The following is a 16439-nucleotide window of genomic DNA, read 5'->3' as shown; positions in this document are numbered from 1 at the left end:
ACTTCTTTTAGTATTTTATGGTTTCATTTTTTTATATTTATATCTGTGACTCATCCGGTTTTGCTTTATTTGATTGAATGTGAAGTGTGAGGTCAGAATCCAACTTTAGTTTTTTGTTGGCTACCCAGTTGTCCAGTAAGTTTTTGACTAATCATTTTCCTTATGATTATAAAGGTCACCTTCATCATATACCAAATTCCCTTAAATTTAATTCTATTTTTACTTTCTATTCTGTTGTATTACTCTATCTGCCTAATCATGCTCTTTTAATTAATATTGCTTTATAATATATTTTAATGATAAGCCTAGTTTCACCTTCCCCATTATTCTTTCAGTATTTTCTAGGTATTCTTGTTTTTTTCTCTATAAGCTTTAGAATTTAGTTCAAACACAAATCTAGTTTGTCTTCTTATTGGGATGCTTATTTAATCTTAAATGATCAATATCTGAAAGTTAAATTAACATAAAACTTCCCAACATTGAAAAGAAGAAAAACGTCGCCTATTAGGAAATTTTTGTTTGTAAAATTCTAACATTCCCTTCCTTAAACTATACTTCAAAAATTTAATTAAAAAACATTCAGAGTATTTGTCCTGCTGTCCCCACACATACAAACTTTTCCCATATCTTAGTCTTTGGGAGAGTTAGCAATGCAATAAAGCCACAATAACATACCTTCCATCAGATCTTAAAGGTGACCCTTTCTTTGGACAAAAGGCCAGCTAGCTAATGATACACCCAGTGGTATGTGTAAAATACCCCTTTCTTTGTCTTCCTATTATTTCTCCCCAAAATCTTTCTTTATTATGTTGTAAAATTAAGAAAAAGTAGGTTCTCTTATCATATGGAGAGAGACCAGTAAAATAATAGAGGATTTTTGTCCCCGAGGATGTTTACCTAAAGACAAAACATCTCTCATGGATTCTTTGGGTCTGGTTCGCTGTCGATCTGGGACACTGGGATGCACAGACTTTGATGGCTCCCTCTCTGTCTCAAATCTGAGCCCTGTTTGGTGCTGGCATGAGGACCACCCTTTAAGCTCTCACAAGAAATGCTCAGGCATCATCAGGTTTGCATGGCACTCCCCAAGCAGTTCATTAGTACAAATATCAGCTAAAAAATAGAAGGGCAAATGATAATAGGGTATTCTAGAATCCATTCTAGGAGGTACTATGGTAGCTTACTGAGAACACCATTCACACTAAAGGCAAGGGATTCCACATTTGTAAAACCCTTCCCACACAGGCATCCTAGCCATTATGCTTGTAGAACCCTAGGGCTCAAGGCACGTGGCTATACAAAAATATATACAGTAAACGAATGCTTGCACCTCAAAAAATAATTTTTTAAAATGGTTTTACACATTGAACTTTGCAAAAACAATAGATTATATATATATACATATATATGTGTGTATATATATGTATATATATATATATATATATATGTCTATAAAATCTCAAGTGGCATAGTTTCACCAGAAAACATTCCAGTGTATGGAGAGGTGGATTGTTACCATGTGGCTGTGTTTTACTTACATGTTCCAACCACCTCTTACATGAAGCCCCATTCATCAAAGGCTGTGGCTTCTGGGTCAACAGCTATTCCTTCCAAGTCAGATGTTGCCTACACAGTGAACATGATTGATTAGCTACCAGTGTGCTCTGAAAACCCGACCAACAGGATAACCTAGGACAGAATCCTAGAGGGGCTCATTATAACAGAAGAAGCGGTCTCCTTGCTCCCGTGTATAGGAGCCATCTTTAGGCCTGCCGTGATTTACCACTTAAAACCTTTATTTCCCCAGGGTAGGCCACAAGAGGAGCCACAGATAAAAGATTCACTGTCTACACCTAAAGTTTGGGAGGTGGCGTGAGGCTGCCTCCCTCCTGTGAACTTGTCCTGAAGCAGTGCCGAGGACACTAGAACCGAAAAGTTGCTCCAGTGTCCGGACGCTGTAGTCAAGTGTGAGACACGTGTCATCACCAACATCCCACTGAGATCCCTCATGGGAAGACACCAGGGGCTTTGTCCTCAGGCAGGCCTGAACTGACGTTCCAGCTCTGCTGAACACTTACCCATGTAAACTTTGGCCCTTTTCAGTTGATTTCCGCAATCTCAGGTCCTTATCTGTCACAACAGGGTCAACAATACCCATCTCTCCTCATTGTTGTGAGGTTTAATGAGCTCCCATCTGGATAGGCCCCAGGATGGCACGCAGAACACTGGACATCTTCAGTACTCAGTAGTTATTAGTTCATTTTGGCAAGGTGTGTTTTACTATCTCTCACCGAGAGCAAGTGGGTGGCCTTCAGAGTAGACTCGGCCCACAGACATGTCTCATTCAGTTGAACACTGTTTATAACGTGTAACATATCCAGTTTGCCAAAGGCCCCACCACTCCCAACTGTATCATGCAGCCTATTTCATTCATCAACTTTACTGGCCTGGCCCGGTGGACACTGTGTTTAAAAATTCTTGCCGTGGGGGCTCCCTGGTGGCGCAGTGGTTGAGAGTCCGCCTGCCGATGCAGGGAACACGGGTTCGTGCCCTGGTCCCGGGAGATCCCACATGCCGCGGAGCGGCTGGGCCTGTAAGCCATGGCCGCTGAGCCTGCGCGTCCGGAGCCTGTGCTCTGCAAGGAGAGGCCACAACAGTGAGAGGCCTGCGTACCAAAAAAAAAAAAAAAAAAAAAACATAAAAAACAAAAAAACCCTCTTGCCCTGTATTATGGAAATAACAATGCTGTTAATCCAAGGAGACTAAAATTCCTGCCTCATTAATTCCTAATGTTAATCTCATTTGTAAATATCATTTTCCACAAAGGAATCCCTTGAGCACGTAAATAAAATAAGCGAAACAAGAAACTTGAGAGATTAGGAAGAAAAGGGAAAGAAAAGAGGGAGAGAAAATTTCAATAAAGCATTTTCACTTTTACAGTCACTATTAATCTGCTTCAGACCTAGGAAAGAAAATGATGTCTTTCTTTCTAAGTTATTACTAGTACTGTAATTAGCTTTCAGGAGATTAGAATTGATGCTACAAACATCAGTGTTATAACTTGGCTAGACTATGCCTTTAGGATTCCGATTACAGATCTGAATCATTCTTACGTTGGATTCTAATGAGCTTGCTTGCCCTCCTCATACTAAGTATTACCTCTTTGGCTTTATCATCTTTACTACTAATTTGGGTAACTCTCTCACATTATTTAGATTTTAAGCTCTCAAATATCACTAACAAAACAGAAAGATCTGACAATATTTTTTGGCATTTGCAAAAATCAGACATAGCCAACTTGTTACTGCTGAATAGATACTACAACTGTTACTGCTGTAACAGATCTGCAGAGTTAATATCACATATAGAAAAATAGTTTTCCCAACTGGAAAGAGACTCTCACCCGATGTGATAAATGTGGAGTGACACTGAGCTTCCACTAAGGAGAAAAAAAACAGCTAGTTGCTGTTTTTCCTTTCTGTCTGAGTTCACCTGGTCCTTAGGAAAAACGCAGGCTAAATTGATGCTGTCACCCGAGTCCTTTGAGTCCTCCTTCTTGGAAGCCGAAATCCTGTAGGTCAGCTGACTTTGCCACCAGGGGGAGTTGGCATCCTCTGTTAGGGTCTTCTGAGTCCCTATAACATGAGCCATTCAGACTCAGCAACCTTTAAAACCTTTTAAAGAGTCTGTTTGGCAGACTCTGGGGGTTCAAGGAGAAGAGAGATAAGTGCTAGCTGGTCCCTGACTCTCATGAACTTGGGTGGAGAGGGCTGCCCGGTGAGTATTAGCAGCAACCTTTTATGCTGGGCAAGTTGAGACTCCCTTATGCCAGCCACCAGTTCAAAGTCTGGTGGGGGGTTTCAATCTCAAGTAATTCCTGGGGGTGACAGAGACAATAAGGGACCATAGCAAAAGGCCCATGATTTGGAGCTCAGAAACTCCCTCAAATGAGTTTGAGCAGAAATGGGAATTTGTTGGCTCAAGCAACTGCGGAGCTTAGAGGTGCAGTTGACTGGGCAGCAAGTGGCCACATCCAGGGGATTCAAAGGATATCATAAGACCGACACCTCCTTTCCTCTGCCTCCTAATTATGTTTTGGTTTCATTCTCAACCAAGTTTCCTCACACATCCTGGCAGCTCTAAGGTCACATGTTCATTCTAGGTATTATCACACCAAAAGGAAGAAGAAAGCCTCACTTCCAATAGTTCTGGGGAAAACCTTGCAAGACCTCTGATTGCCTTAGCTTGAGCCACACCCACATCCCCATCCCTACACGAGTCACTGGTGTTGGTCAGGACTGAATTATGCCCCTACTCAGAGCACATGGAGTGGATTCTTACCTGAGGAAGGGTAAAGGACCGTATATAGCCTCTGCTGTCTACTGCAGTTCACTTATAATCCACTGCCAAAAAAAGTTAACCCACAACTACCCGATGCAGGGGATCAATTTGTTCAGGTATCAAGATGCCTAAATCCTTTGACACCTACACAGGTAACCATAAAATAGAGACCTACAACCTGACATCAGTTCTCTCAATTAGGAATTGCATATGGCTACTAGTAACAGAGATCTGAAATCACAATAGCTTAAACAAAATAGAAATTTACTTATCTCTCTGATATAAATAATCCAGAGAAGTCAGTTCTAGGTTGCTATGATGTGGCAGTTCCATAGCTATCAGAGACCCAGTCCCTGTTTATCTTTCCTTAGGACATGGCTGCCATACTCAAGGTTGCCTCATAGTCACAAGATAGTCACTGTAGCTCCAGCCATCGTGTTAATATTCCAGCAGCAAGAAGGAGATAGGGGCAAGGGCAAAAGGATGCACTTCCCAACTGAATAAACTCCCATTTAAGAGCCTTCTCAGAAGCTCTTCTTTCTGAATTCTGCTTGCACCTCCCTGGCCATTCCTAAGTTTAAGGGAGGTGGGAAGGCAACTAGCAGTCTCTGTTAGAGATACCACAGTCCTTGTGGAGTAAATGACTCCATCCCCAATGGGGCAGAAGTCATAAGCCTAGAGCCTTTTAAAGTCCATTGTGTTCTAGCCAGGGAAGAACCCAATAGAACACGGTGCCTGGCACAGGTACATGTGTGACACATATAAACAATTATTACTAATTTTCCAACGTGATCAAGTTACATACTAAAGCTTTATTTTAAAGGTGGTATTTTTAATGTAAATGTCTAAAAACATTTATCCAAAGAAGTCTTGGCTCACTTCCGTGTTCACCATTATTGTTTGATTTACTTGTTTTCCAAAGCAAGTTTTAAAACCTGCTAGAAGCCTCCTGTGGTAGTTAATACATTATCTTAAGTAATTTAATGCAAATTAATTTTTACACAACCTTGGGTTTCGAAGGCCATTGAACTGGGGAGGGAAGGCGTGAGGTCTGGGGGGAACCTGCTAGCTGCCTCCCATCTGGACCCACAGCCAGCTCCATCTGCTCTCACGTGTGGCAACTAACACTTCAGCTACTCGCCTGCCAAACACACCATGTGGACTTTAGCTTATTTTCTTACTCAGAAAAATGTTAAGATGCATAGAAAGATGTGTATTTCAGGTTTTCTAGAAGACTCAAAGGGATTATGTTAGCATTTCAAAATTCTGCTTTTGTACCATAACTCAGATTTTCCACTGGGCTTTATGGTTCTTTTCTTTTCTGTGTTATTTCTGGATTTCATTCCCTTTTAATCCCACAATTCTCCTTTTCTGGTAGGGTCTTACAACTCATTCATATCATATGGGAGCCACCGAAAGGTTCAGGGTAGAGAGCAGCCATCTCAGATGTGTGATTCTGATTGACCAGGATGGCTACAATGAGAGTTGATTGGACAGGACCCAGGGGAGGAAGCAGGGAGCCCAGGTAGGAGCTGCAGGAGGTTAAGGCAGTGGAGAAGGTGAGGGCAGCCTGAAGTAGGGTGGTAGAAATGGCACTGGACTGACACACGGAGACAATTTGGAAGTAGGATTGAGAGGACTTGGTGATAGTTTGGATGCGGCGGAAGAGGCAGAGGTCATGGATGATCCATAGATTGCTGGGTTGGGCAGTTGGGTGGAGGTGGTAATGCTTAGTTCCCTGAGGGAGTAAACCTGAGAGCAGAGGAGGGTTCGGAGAAAGGCGATGAGTTCAGTTCAGGACAATCAGTTCACTGGCTCTGGCCTTTACAACACAATGGAAAAATAGAAGGTTGACAAGCCAATTGGGATTCTCAGCAACTACAGCATTGCAACATGACATGTAAAATTCAGGAATATGTCAGACTCGATGATGAATAATCCTTACCTTTGGGAGCCAAGAAGGATTAGCAGTTCAACAATTCACTAATTTTAAAGTTAGGGTTTGCTGCACAATTAGCCACTTGTCTCTGAAGTCACATAGCTTAAGTAGAAGCCTCCTTTGTTTCTTGGAGATAAGTACTCTTTACACATGTGGCTGGCCAGTCTCAAGAATTCAAGAGAATTTCAGGAGCTGCCACCACTTGCATGCGTTCTTGCCCCTTCTGTTGATGGTCTGAGCAGAGATGACACCAGCTGGTCATGTCTTCAGTTACTTTCCTTTTCAAAATACCAACGCCCAAGTCAGCTTTTGGACATTTTCACCCAGGAAGTTAAATAATCATGGTAGAAAAGTGATCACATCTTCATTACAGGGATATTGCCTCAAACAAGATACTTGAGAGGGGCTCCAAGTTTATTTTCATATTTTATCAAAAAATTAATATTTAAAAAATATTTTAATTTCTTTCTTCTCTGCAATGCATTGTATTTCTTAGTTTCTGATTATTTCTTTTGGGTAAGGTGGGGATGGAGGACAGCGGAAAATATAATTCTTATTGCCAACACTCTGGAAATACATGAGTCAACAATAGGAAGTAAAAACCATCTTCCCTCTTTGTCTTTTAAAAAAACAAATAAATAGCCAGCTCAGATAATTTCCTCAAACTTTTTTAAAGGTATTAATGACATAGTTGGACATTTTCAGGGTCCAAGAAAATCTGGTTTTAATTTGGTGGTGTTCCTCTCTCCCCTCTGCAAGACTGTAGGTGCAGGGACTTTTTCTAAGAGCATGGCTTTCTCTGCTTATTCCCCTGTCCCACACCTGCCTCCATCTGTCCAGCAGTTGAGCTCCAAGAAGTGATTGTGGTCAACTAATAAGCACACATGGGGCCAGATGATAGCAGATGTAGATCCGGATGGCAGCGGGAAAGCAAGAGTCACACTCCTAGCAGCTTGGCGAACTGATAAAAACAAGCTCTCAGCAATAATGGTAATAAGACAGAATACTACATTCATTTCCCAAGGGGCTCATTCTCAGGTTGCTTTTACCGCAGGATCTTGTAGCAGGTCAGAACGTACTGACCCCACTCGTCCTGGCCTTACCCCATCCTCCTGTCACTGCTCTGTGGGTGGAGTAGAGGAGGGGTGCTGTTCCCAGAGATGACTGAGATCCAAAGATACAAGCCTTGTTTCCAGTCTCCCTCGGAGCTCATGGGCTAGCACCCAAGAAAGAGTTGTTTAAAACCAATTATAGGGACTTACACTGCTGGACCAGAGTAACAGGGGGAAAAGAAAACCACCAAAAACCAAAAACAAACAGAAAAATACATAAAACAACAGTTTTCAGACACTGGGCAACAGGCAGCACAATACAGTGATTCCTGAGAAAGGGGAACAAATGAAATGGGCCCTCCAGGTGCCCCAGCTTACTCCCTGGAGAGGGTGTCCAGGCCACAGCACAGGGAGGGGAACCCAGGCAGAGCTCGATGGTCCCACTGAGATGAGGAGGCAGAGCCAGGAATCTGGGGAGGCCAAGGAAATGAGAGTCCCCAGGGAAGATCAGCACAGAAGAGAGGGCTCCAGAGATCTGCCCCAGGCATGTGAGGAAACCACTGATGCTGGAGAGCACCAGCAAAGAGGAGAAGGCAGAGTAATCCTCAGAGCTCACCCAGGCGGGGGAGTAGTCTGTGGTCCCACCACACAGAATTTTAGAGAAAAACCCTGAAATAGATGAAGTTCTGGGTACAGTTCTCAGAAGATTACTGTCTCGGTAGTGGGGCCAGACTAGCCCTAGACTAAAGGTGCTCTGGACCCACCTAGCAAAGCTTAAAGGCGTGCCTCAGAAGGATTGAATTATTATTTCCATGTAACCATCAAAACTTCATTCTCCAATAAAACTGAGAAATGTTTAAAGAAATTTAAAAAAAGAAAAGAAAAGAAAAATCAGGAACCCAACAACATAAAATTCACAATGTCTGATATCCAATCAAGAATTGCCAGGCATGCAAATAAGCAAGAAATCTGACCCATAATAATGAGAAAAATCAATCAGTACAGACTAAGAAATGACACAGATCATAGAACTGATAAAGAAGGACATTTATTACATTTTATATGTTCAAGAGAGCAGAGGAAAGATTGGGCATGAAAAACAGTCATGGAAGATATAAAAAAAGACCCAAGTCAAACTTCTAGGAGTGAAAACTACAATTTTTAAGAGGAAAACTACACTAGATAGGATTCACAGCAGATTAAGCTCTGCAGAAGAAAAATTCAGGGGCATAGCAATAGAAAATTGGGATTTGATCCCTCTCCTCTCTATATACTCCAGATGCTAATTTCTACACAGTGTGATTAGTCTCACTCAAGCATTATCATAATAATGTTGTTCCACAAGGTTCTGCTTTCACTCCCTCTCTGAAAGAAACACTGCAAATGATGAGGGAATCAACCTAATTATACATATATACATTATACATATATATATATATTCTACGTATTTATGCTTACATAGGCATAAAATGTTTATTGAAGGACACCCAAGAAACTGATAACATCAGTTGCCTCTAGGGAAGGAAACTAAATCTCTGGGGCAGGGATGAAAGGAGATTTTAACACTACGTTTTGTACCCTTTGTATTCACTGGACTAGTAATGTGTTACTTATTAAAAACATAAATTAAATATGGAATAAACTGTACGTGCTGGTCACAAGTGGACTCAACAGTGGAGTGTGAAAGGAACGAGGAAGCAAGTGGCCCCTCAGCCACCTGGATGACTAGGTGCCCAGGGCTGTGTCCCCAGGTCAGGCAAGTATCCAGGGTCCTGGCTGTGATGGGCCAGGGTTGGGGAGCTGCAGTGAGCTTGGGAGTCTCAGTGATATCCACACTCAGCCCAAGTTGGGTTTTGAGGTCAATAAATCAATCCTGACCTACACTTGGAGCAGCACATGAGTCATCAGCCTAGCTGCTTAGTAGATTCGAGTTTAAAGGGAGAGCGCCCCAAGGATTAGAACCATCGGGTCGATGACAGGGATATAGTTTTCAGCTCAGTATAAAGAACAACATTCTAAAATCAGACAGAGTAAACCGACACCCCCAGCCAGGGAGGTAGTGAGTTCACTGCCTCCGGATGTGTTTAAACACTGAATGGTCACACCACGGGGATGTCACAGAGGGGACTCAGCATCCTGTGGTGGATGGTGCCACACACATAACCTTTAGAGTCCCTCTGTGTGTATAGGGAGAGTGGGCGGATGGGTGATGTGTCCCCTTTCTCTCTTGCTAAGAGAAGAGTTAGTCAAACGAGACAGAGACCAGTAGTGTTTGCACAGAACTCATCGGGTGTCACTCGCTGATGAGAAGTTTGTAGGAATACTCATATCTTTCTAAATACTGGGAGCAATTCTCTTGCTGATGGTGCATTGCACGTAATCACCGTAAACCTTGGAATTTAGGTTTGTGGATAATCCCTTGCCTTCCTAATAGTCTAATAGCTCCATATGCTTCCAGCTAACTGCATTTATATAACAAATTTATAGTGTAAGAATAATTCTTCACGATGAGATTCTTGCTACCTTTGCCTAGAACCAGCACCTGACTAGAGGAAAAAGATATTCCAGTATGGCAATTCTGTGTTTAAGGAGAATATGAAATAAAGAGAAGAAGGAATTCTGAGAAATAATGTATCCCCCCCAAAAAAAATTTTTTTTTATTCAACACAAAGAAAGCAAGACAGAGAACAAAGAGCTAGATAAAGGAAAGCAATCTGTTTGGGGCTAAGCCAAATAAACTTAAATAGTTTAAGGAATAAAAATTGGTGGAGTAATTCAAATCATGGGCAGGTGCTATGAACGTAATTTAGTAAACGCTCGGGAACCTGCCAAGGAAGAGAAAAATGTGTTGCTTTTGAGATCATTTCCCAGCAGCTTCATAAAAGAAAACTGATTACAGGAATTTAATAAGTAAAACAGAGCCAGAACTATAGTAATCAAATGAGTTTTTAATTACATTTCATGCAGAAAAAAATTCCAATTTGTGCTCCTGGGATTAAAAAAAAAAAAAAGTTCTAGAGAAATGCTTTTGGGGCAGGAAAATAACAAACACTAATTTCCATAGGAATTATAGTAGTCAGTTTAATTAAAAGGCTTAATCAGAGCAAAGAGGAGCCAGTGCCAAACTATACTAAAAACCATGGCATTCGTCCTCACCTCTTACACTCTTGTCTAAATAAAAACACTGCACTGAGCAGAACACAGGCACCTGCATTTCTCTCATGGATGTATAGGGGATTTTGATCACTGTCTGAGTTATTATGTTGCTGTGATTTATTATCCTATAGAATAACAAATACATCTGATTTCAAATTAGACGTTGTTGCTTGGTGTGATAAAAATGGCTTATAAAAGAGAGAACCCGCTGTGTTTAAGGGACACGCGTGTGAGGGGACACCGCCACGGGGGGGCGCGCGCTGCTCAACAGGATCCCAGCGTATTTCTGGGCTTTCAACCCTCCCCCCCCTTACCTTACATCTAGTTACACTTAACTTGTATTATCCCTGAAACTCCCCAGAGCGGAGGGTTATTTGAGGGGATACTTCAGGTCCTCCTAACAGGTGGTTTGCAGTCATGCTCAGAGGATTCCCTCCTCAACAGAAAGAACTATTATTCTTCCTGTTGGAGGACTTGGCTCTGGAGTGCCCGCCAAGTATGGGTCCGGCTTGGAGCAGGCTTTTCAGGAGATGTCCTGCAACCACGGTGGTTTAGTCACCGGTCACCTTTTGTTCCCCTCGTGATGAATGAGACGCACCTGCAGGGTGTCTCCACGGGACTGGGAGTATAATCTGTGGCCACAGAACGTGACCCAAGGCATTAAGCGGGACCATTCCCTTCCCAGGGGCTAAACCCCCCCAGCCCCGTAATCCCCATTTTCATTCATCGCTTTGTTCCCCCCGGAGGAGTGATCCGCATTTTGTGAGGCTGAAGGTTTGTGCCATTTGGGAGCTGGGGACCCTTTTTTAAAAATAACACAAAATTAAGTGCAAAAAAGAAATATTTAGAAGGGTCTCCTAAAAGTGAGGACCCTGAATCCTGAGCTTCCTTAGCCTTGTGGTCAGTCGGCCTCCAGCCCCACCCTACATTTTCTCTCCCTCCTCTCTCCTGCACCCCTCCACCTGTCCCTCTCTTCCACACCCCTTTTTCTTTTCTCTCGTGTCTATTTCCATGCATATTCTCATGGTGATCTGTACATTTAGCACAGTCCCCAGATCCTGTGCTTTAAAAATGAGCTCCTCTCATCTCAGGATTTTACCTGGCCTTTCTCATTCACGTGAGTCCACCCAGAGTCATCTTTGGTGGAGCAAATGGTAGGTTTATTCTTGTCAAAATTTCAGTTCCTAATCTATTGAGATCTGGAGCCCTCCCTAGCAGGCAAAGATACACATCCTAGCAGACCGTGTGAGCTGCATATTTTGTTTCCTGTTTGATGTGAATTTAAAACAGGATCATAACCAACTTGGCTGGCACCCCCTGGAGGAGTACACAGACATCTGTCTTATTTTTTCATTTTCTATATAAGCCCTATTAATACAACACAATGGTGCTAAGTGCATATTTACTCCTTGTAAAATAGCTCATGTTTACCAAAATAATCATCACTTTCATTTCTTACAGCCAGTTGCCATTCTCCTCACAGCTGAAAGCTAGAAAATCATGGCAGTGACTCCGGTTCCTCTCTCCCCCTCCTGCTTTTGTTATATTTTAGGCATTGGTGAAGGTCAATGTGAAACTGAAGCCGATGCTGGATTCGGTGGCTGCCAACAGAAGTAAGTGGGAAGAGTTGCACCAGAAAAGGCTGCTCGTCACTTCGGCTGCCTCTGCCCCTCTGTCAATCTCATGGTGACAGGAGATGACAGAGGCTAACCCTCCAGGTCAGCCGTGGCTGTGAAATGACTTGGTCCTCAAGAGCCAGCTTCAGTCCCACCACAGCATTCTTTTGTTCCTTTAAGCTCAAACAGACATAAAGTCTCAGGGTTGTGCTAGGAAGCATGCCTGGGCTTTTACCCTGCAGTGTGGTGTCCGCAGAAGGGACAGAGGAGGAGGTGAGGCAGGGAGCACATGCCCCAGGACGCTCACCTCTCCCTGATGAACACACATGGGCTGAGACGAAGATTCTGGGCAGCGGGCCACTTGGGTCCAGGACCTGAGGACGCTTGGCCCTGCTCACTCTGAGCCAAGGGAACGTTGAGCAGTGAAGGCGTCGTTAGCGCTGCTTCACGTCGTGTATGGCTGTTCTGTTTGTTACAAGCCAAACAATGCCTGCCTTTGCATCCTCTCCTGAGCTCCCCCTTTTGCACCAGACCGTCCCAAGAATCCCAATTGGTATTCTGTAGAGATATCTTATTTTTAATCCTAAAGCTTCTTAATGATGGATCAGAGCCTTTAGAATCGCCTACCTAAAAGAGAAACTATATTATCCTCACAAAAACCAGCCATTCCCAGTTTTCCCCTAAAAAGGTCTATAGTAGGAAGACAGTAAATGTGTTTGTCTGATTGGCGTTTAGACAAGATTCATAACATTGTATTGGGATTGTGGTCCCCTTTTTCAGCTTTTTAATTCAGCCTTCATTGTAGACCAAGTCTTCTCCCAGAAGGAATGGATTAATAGACTTTAATTAAAGTAAGGCTGAAAGAAAATCTATAGGTGGATTTAACACAAATGACACATGAACAGTCAGAACTATTTCCAACAGTGAGACATTTCACAGGACACAGCAGAGCCACGGAGAGTGATCACTGCCTACCTGGAGCTCTCTTAGTGTTGAGTTTCAGTATAAAATGGAAGGTTACTACCAGTGCCAACCTAAAGCCAAATGGAAAGGTCCCCAATTTTGGATTTTTCCTTAAGTGTGAGATATAATGCTTGAAAGGTTAAGAAACAACAGTCTAGGCAGAGAACAGATATTCTATAGAAAGCTAGGTTTATAGTAGATAAGAATAAGCTATATTAAATAGCTGCAATGACTGGAAAGCTGGGAGACTGAGGACATGGTATGCCTTATCCAAAGAACGCTGGGCCAGAAGCTACACTTGTACCCCAGGTTTGGCAGTATTCACTGGATGGCTTTAGACACGTCACTTTACTTCTCCCAGCCTTTTCCCTCATTTGTCAAATGAGATTACACTAGGAAATTATTTTCAAACATGATTTAACCTTAGGACTCTTTGTTCAAATAAATCTTACAAAGAATCCCCAAGACATAAAACATCTAAAAGCCCAAGTCCTCAGTTTGAAGCTGGGTTGGGAAAGCCAGAGCCCCTACAAATCCTCATTTCTTTGATTACATACCTAGTAGCCCATAATCGGGCTCTGAGGAGTTTGAAAATCCCTGGACCAGATGAACCTTGAAGTCCATTCCAGCTCTAAACGATCTAAAATTTTCAAACCATTTTTGTTCTTGTTGCTCATCAGTGTCAGTTATTACCTTTACTACTCAAAGGGGCCAAGTTCCACCAAGGACATTTTTTTCCTGGCGCACAGTAGACATCTGGGAAATGTTTAAAGAATGGGTAAATTAAAGTAGCAAAACAGAAGTAAGGGAAGAGTAGGTACCCATGGGGAAGAAGGAAGGTTCTATATGGCCAGAAATAGAGTAAAAGAAAATTATAAACCAGGCAAATGGGGGGAAGAGAAGGAGGAGGAGGAAAAAAAGGAGGAGGAGGAGGGGAAGCAAAAGAAAACAACTAACAAGGAAGAGATAGGGACCGAGGCAGGTGGTAAGAGAACTGATAAAGGGAAGGTGAACATGAATCCAAACAAAGAAAAATGGCATGTCTTACCAAAAAATGAGGGTACAGAATCCTATCATCAATTGCCTAGAAAAGAGAGATACTTGAGCAGGGAGGGGGTTGACAAAAGAGAGAAGGAAGGAGTAGGAACCCTAAAAAACAATGTGCCCAGCTACCTTTTACAGCTGTCTCTGCGGGGAAGACTGGAGAAACTAGAAGAGAAAATGAGTGCAGGAAAAACTGCCTCCACAGAGCAGGTAAGAGGAGGTTGTTCAGATTTATGGATTTTATTAAGCCAGTTTTCTGAATCACTCTGCTATAAAGGAAAACAGCTTCTGCCGGCTGTCTCCCTCCTTCAGGTGAGGAACAAAGTGGGGGGTGGAGGTAGGGACGGACCCTGGTCGTGTGTCTGCAGCTCAGGAGCACGGCAGGTGTTTCTAGCTATTGTGTCACATCATGTTTATATCACAAGTGGGAATTGAAAATCAGTCCATGTGAGGCAGAGATGAACCCACATCTGTCATCCTCCCCAACGATAAATAAATAGCCCAGACAGACGGATGCCAGTGTATCTAGAGCAAAATTTGAAAGCATGTGCTTTATGATAAAACTAGACCCAGGGTCCAATGGAGACTGCAGGTAGCTACACGCACTGTGGCTGCCCTGAACGTTGATGCTGCATATTGCTAAGGGGAATGTAATTTATAGCACAAACCCTACGGCTTCCACTAAGGTTGAGTTTTCCTCTCATTTTCTTGCCTTTTTATTGGCTTCACTGCGTGGTTGCCAATAGCAACACCCACTGGTAGCAAGAGCAGCTCAACACCATTGCAACCTGCCATACAGTGGAGCCCTGACAATGTCAACCATCAATCAAGCAGCTGTTTGTAATTGCCTCCATCTATTTCTCCTGTCTCGAGGTATCTTTCCTATTGGGGGTCAAAATTCAGAAACTGCTGACTAATGCCCCGGTCTGTTCCTACACAACCATGAAACAGTAGAAAAGAGGGTAGCAGCCTCCCTGGTGCCAACAACCCAGAGGGTTAGGGGTTGAACTCTTGGGCGTTTGAGGTATTTTTAATCCCTTTTCTAATGTATAACTTTCCACGAATTTGGGGTATGTGTGGTTACCCATATAATCTGCTTTTCCAAAATAGAGAGAGAGAAATTTTCCCAATCCTTATTATTGTTTACTTCCTATTGGAGGAAGGCATTTGAAATGTGAGCCTTCTTATAAAACCTACAACTGACCAGATTATGTGTGCTTCCTCAGGTCTCTTGGCATTAATGGTTGAAATGACTTCATCCTACTTTCTCCACGAAGTGTATTTTTTTCAGGCAGGCTATTTATAATTTTATTAGTCAGTATGTGGATAATACATGCACAACCTACAATGTAGCTGGCAATCCCAGCCAGGAGGGATGGCTTGGCAAACTGTAAAGGGCACTACCCCAGTGCACAATGGATGGGGCTCCCCCAAGCCTGGCCATTGGCCAGACCTGTTATCTTGGGACTCTCAGGGCTTGGGTTTTCCACTTATAAAATAAAAGCACTGACTTTTATTCAGTTCATTTCTGCACCAAAGGACTAAGCTGTATTTAACTTTAAAAAATTGTTCCACATAACTGTCTTATTCACTCTTCTCAAAAAAGATAGGAGCAAAGAGGTCATCTCCTCACTAAAGACAAAATTAAAAGTTACATATATGGAGTAGATATAAAAACAACCTTATCACAGATATGTCTGAGCCTGCCTCTAGTGATCACGAAAGACATGGTCATCAGTACATGGTTATAGGTACAAAAATATACCCTTTTATTTCATAAAGGACAACTTTAGATTATCTCATATCATAGATATCCCATAAATGGTAGTCAGTTTAATTTACAATTTATAAAGTGAGTCAAAAGAAGTTAAAATTGCATGTGTGCTTTCTGTTTCTAAAATCTAAGCTGTCTACACATTTCCAGGTATTTTATATTTGCATACACATTGGGTTGGGTTGGAAATAATCTTTAAAATTTTGTTAGTGAAATAACATTATGTAATATTAATGCTATAAGAATTCAGTTGCTTTTTTCATGTATCAAAATTTATCATATTTGATCCACTTACCTGAAGTCATTAAACACAGTCTGCTCAATTTACTTTGTGGGAGAATTATTTTAAAATCCATTTCTCCTGCTGACTCTTATTGAATTGCACAGAGATAAAATACAGTTTCATCCCCATTAATAGTGTGAAAAACTCCTCTCAAGCAGGACAGAAATCTAAATATTTTAAGGGAAGTTCTACATCTAAAGAAAACTGTTTTGGCTGGAAAAAAAAATAAACACTCAAAAAGGATTCATAAAAGCAAAAGAGCAAAACCTAA

The 16439-nt window shown here is 42.2% G+C and overlaps 1 protein-coding gene and 1 long non-coding RNA gene across 2 annotated transcripts in view; one reads left to right on the top strand and one right to left on the bottom strand.

Moving 5' to 3' along the window:
- Nucleotides 1–15964, top strand: part of PDE11A (phosphodiesterase 11A) — a 429207-nt gene extending 413243 nt beyond the window's left edge. Inside the window, exon 20 of the mRNA XM_059052757.2 lies at nucleotides 12041–15964. Within this exon, the coding sequence (XP_058908740.1) occupies nucleotides 12041–12178 (138 nt within the window). The 3' untranslated portion in view covers nucleotides 12179–15964. The remainder of the gene's footprint in view (nucleotides 1–12040) is intronic.
- Nucleotides 1–16439, bottom strand: part of LOC136793606 (uncharacterized) — a 106177-nt gene that overhangs the window by 28384 nt on the left and 61354 nt on the right. The gene's annotated exons all lie outside the window — the stretch shown is intronic.

The sequence above is a fragment of the Kogia breviceps genome, chromosome 2, assembly GCF_026419965.1.
Source record: "Kogia breviceps isolate mKogBre1 chromosome 2, mKogBre1 haplotype 1, whole genome shotgun sequence".
NCBI lineage: Eukaryota > Metazoa > Chordata > Mammalia > Artiodactyla > Physeteridae > Kogia > Kogia breviceps.
The sequence above is the reverse complement of the archived record's forward strand: the minus strand, read 5'-3'. Positions and strand labels throughout refer to the sequence as shown.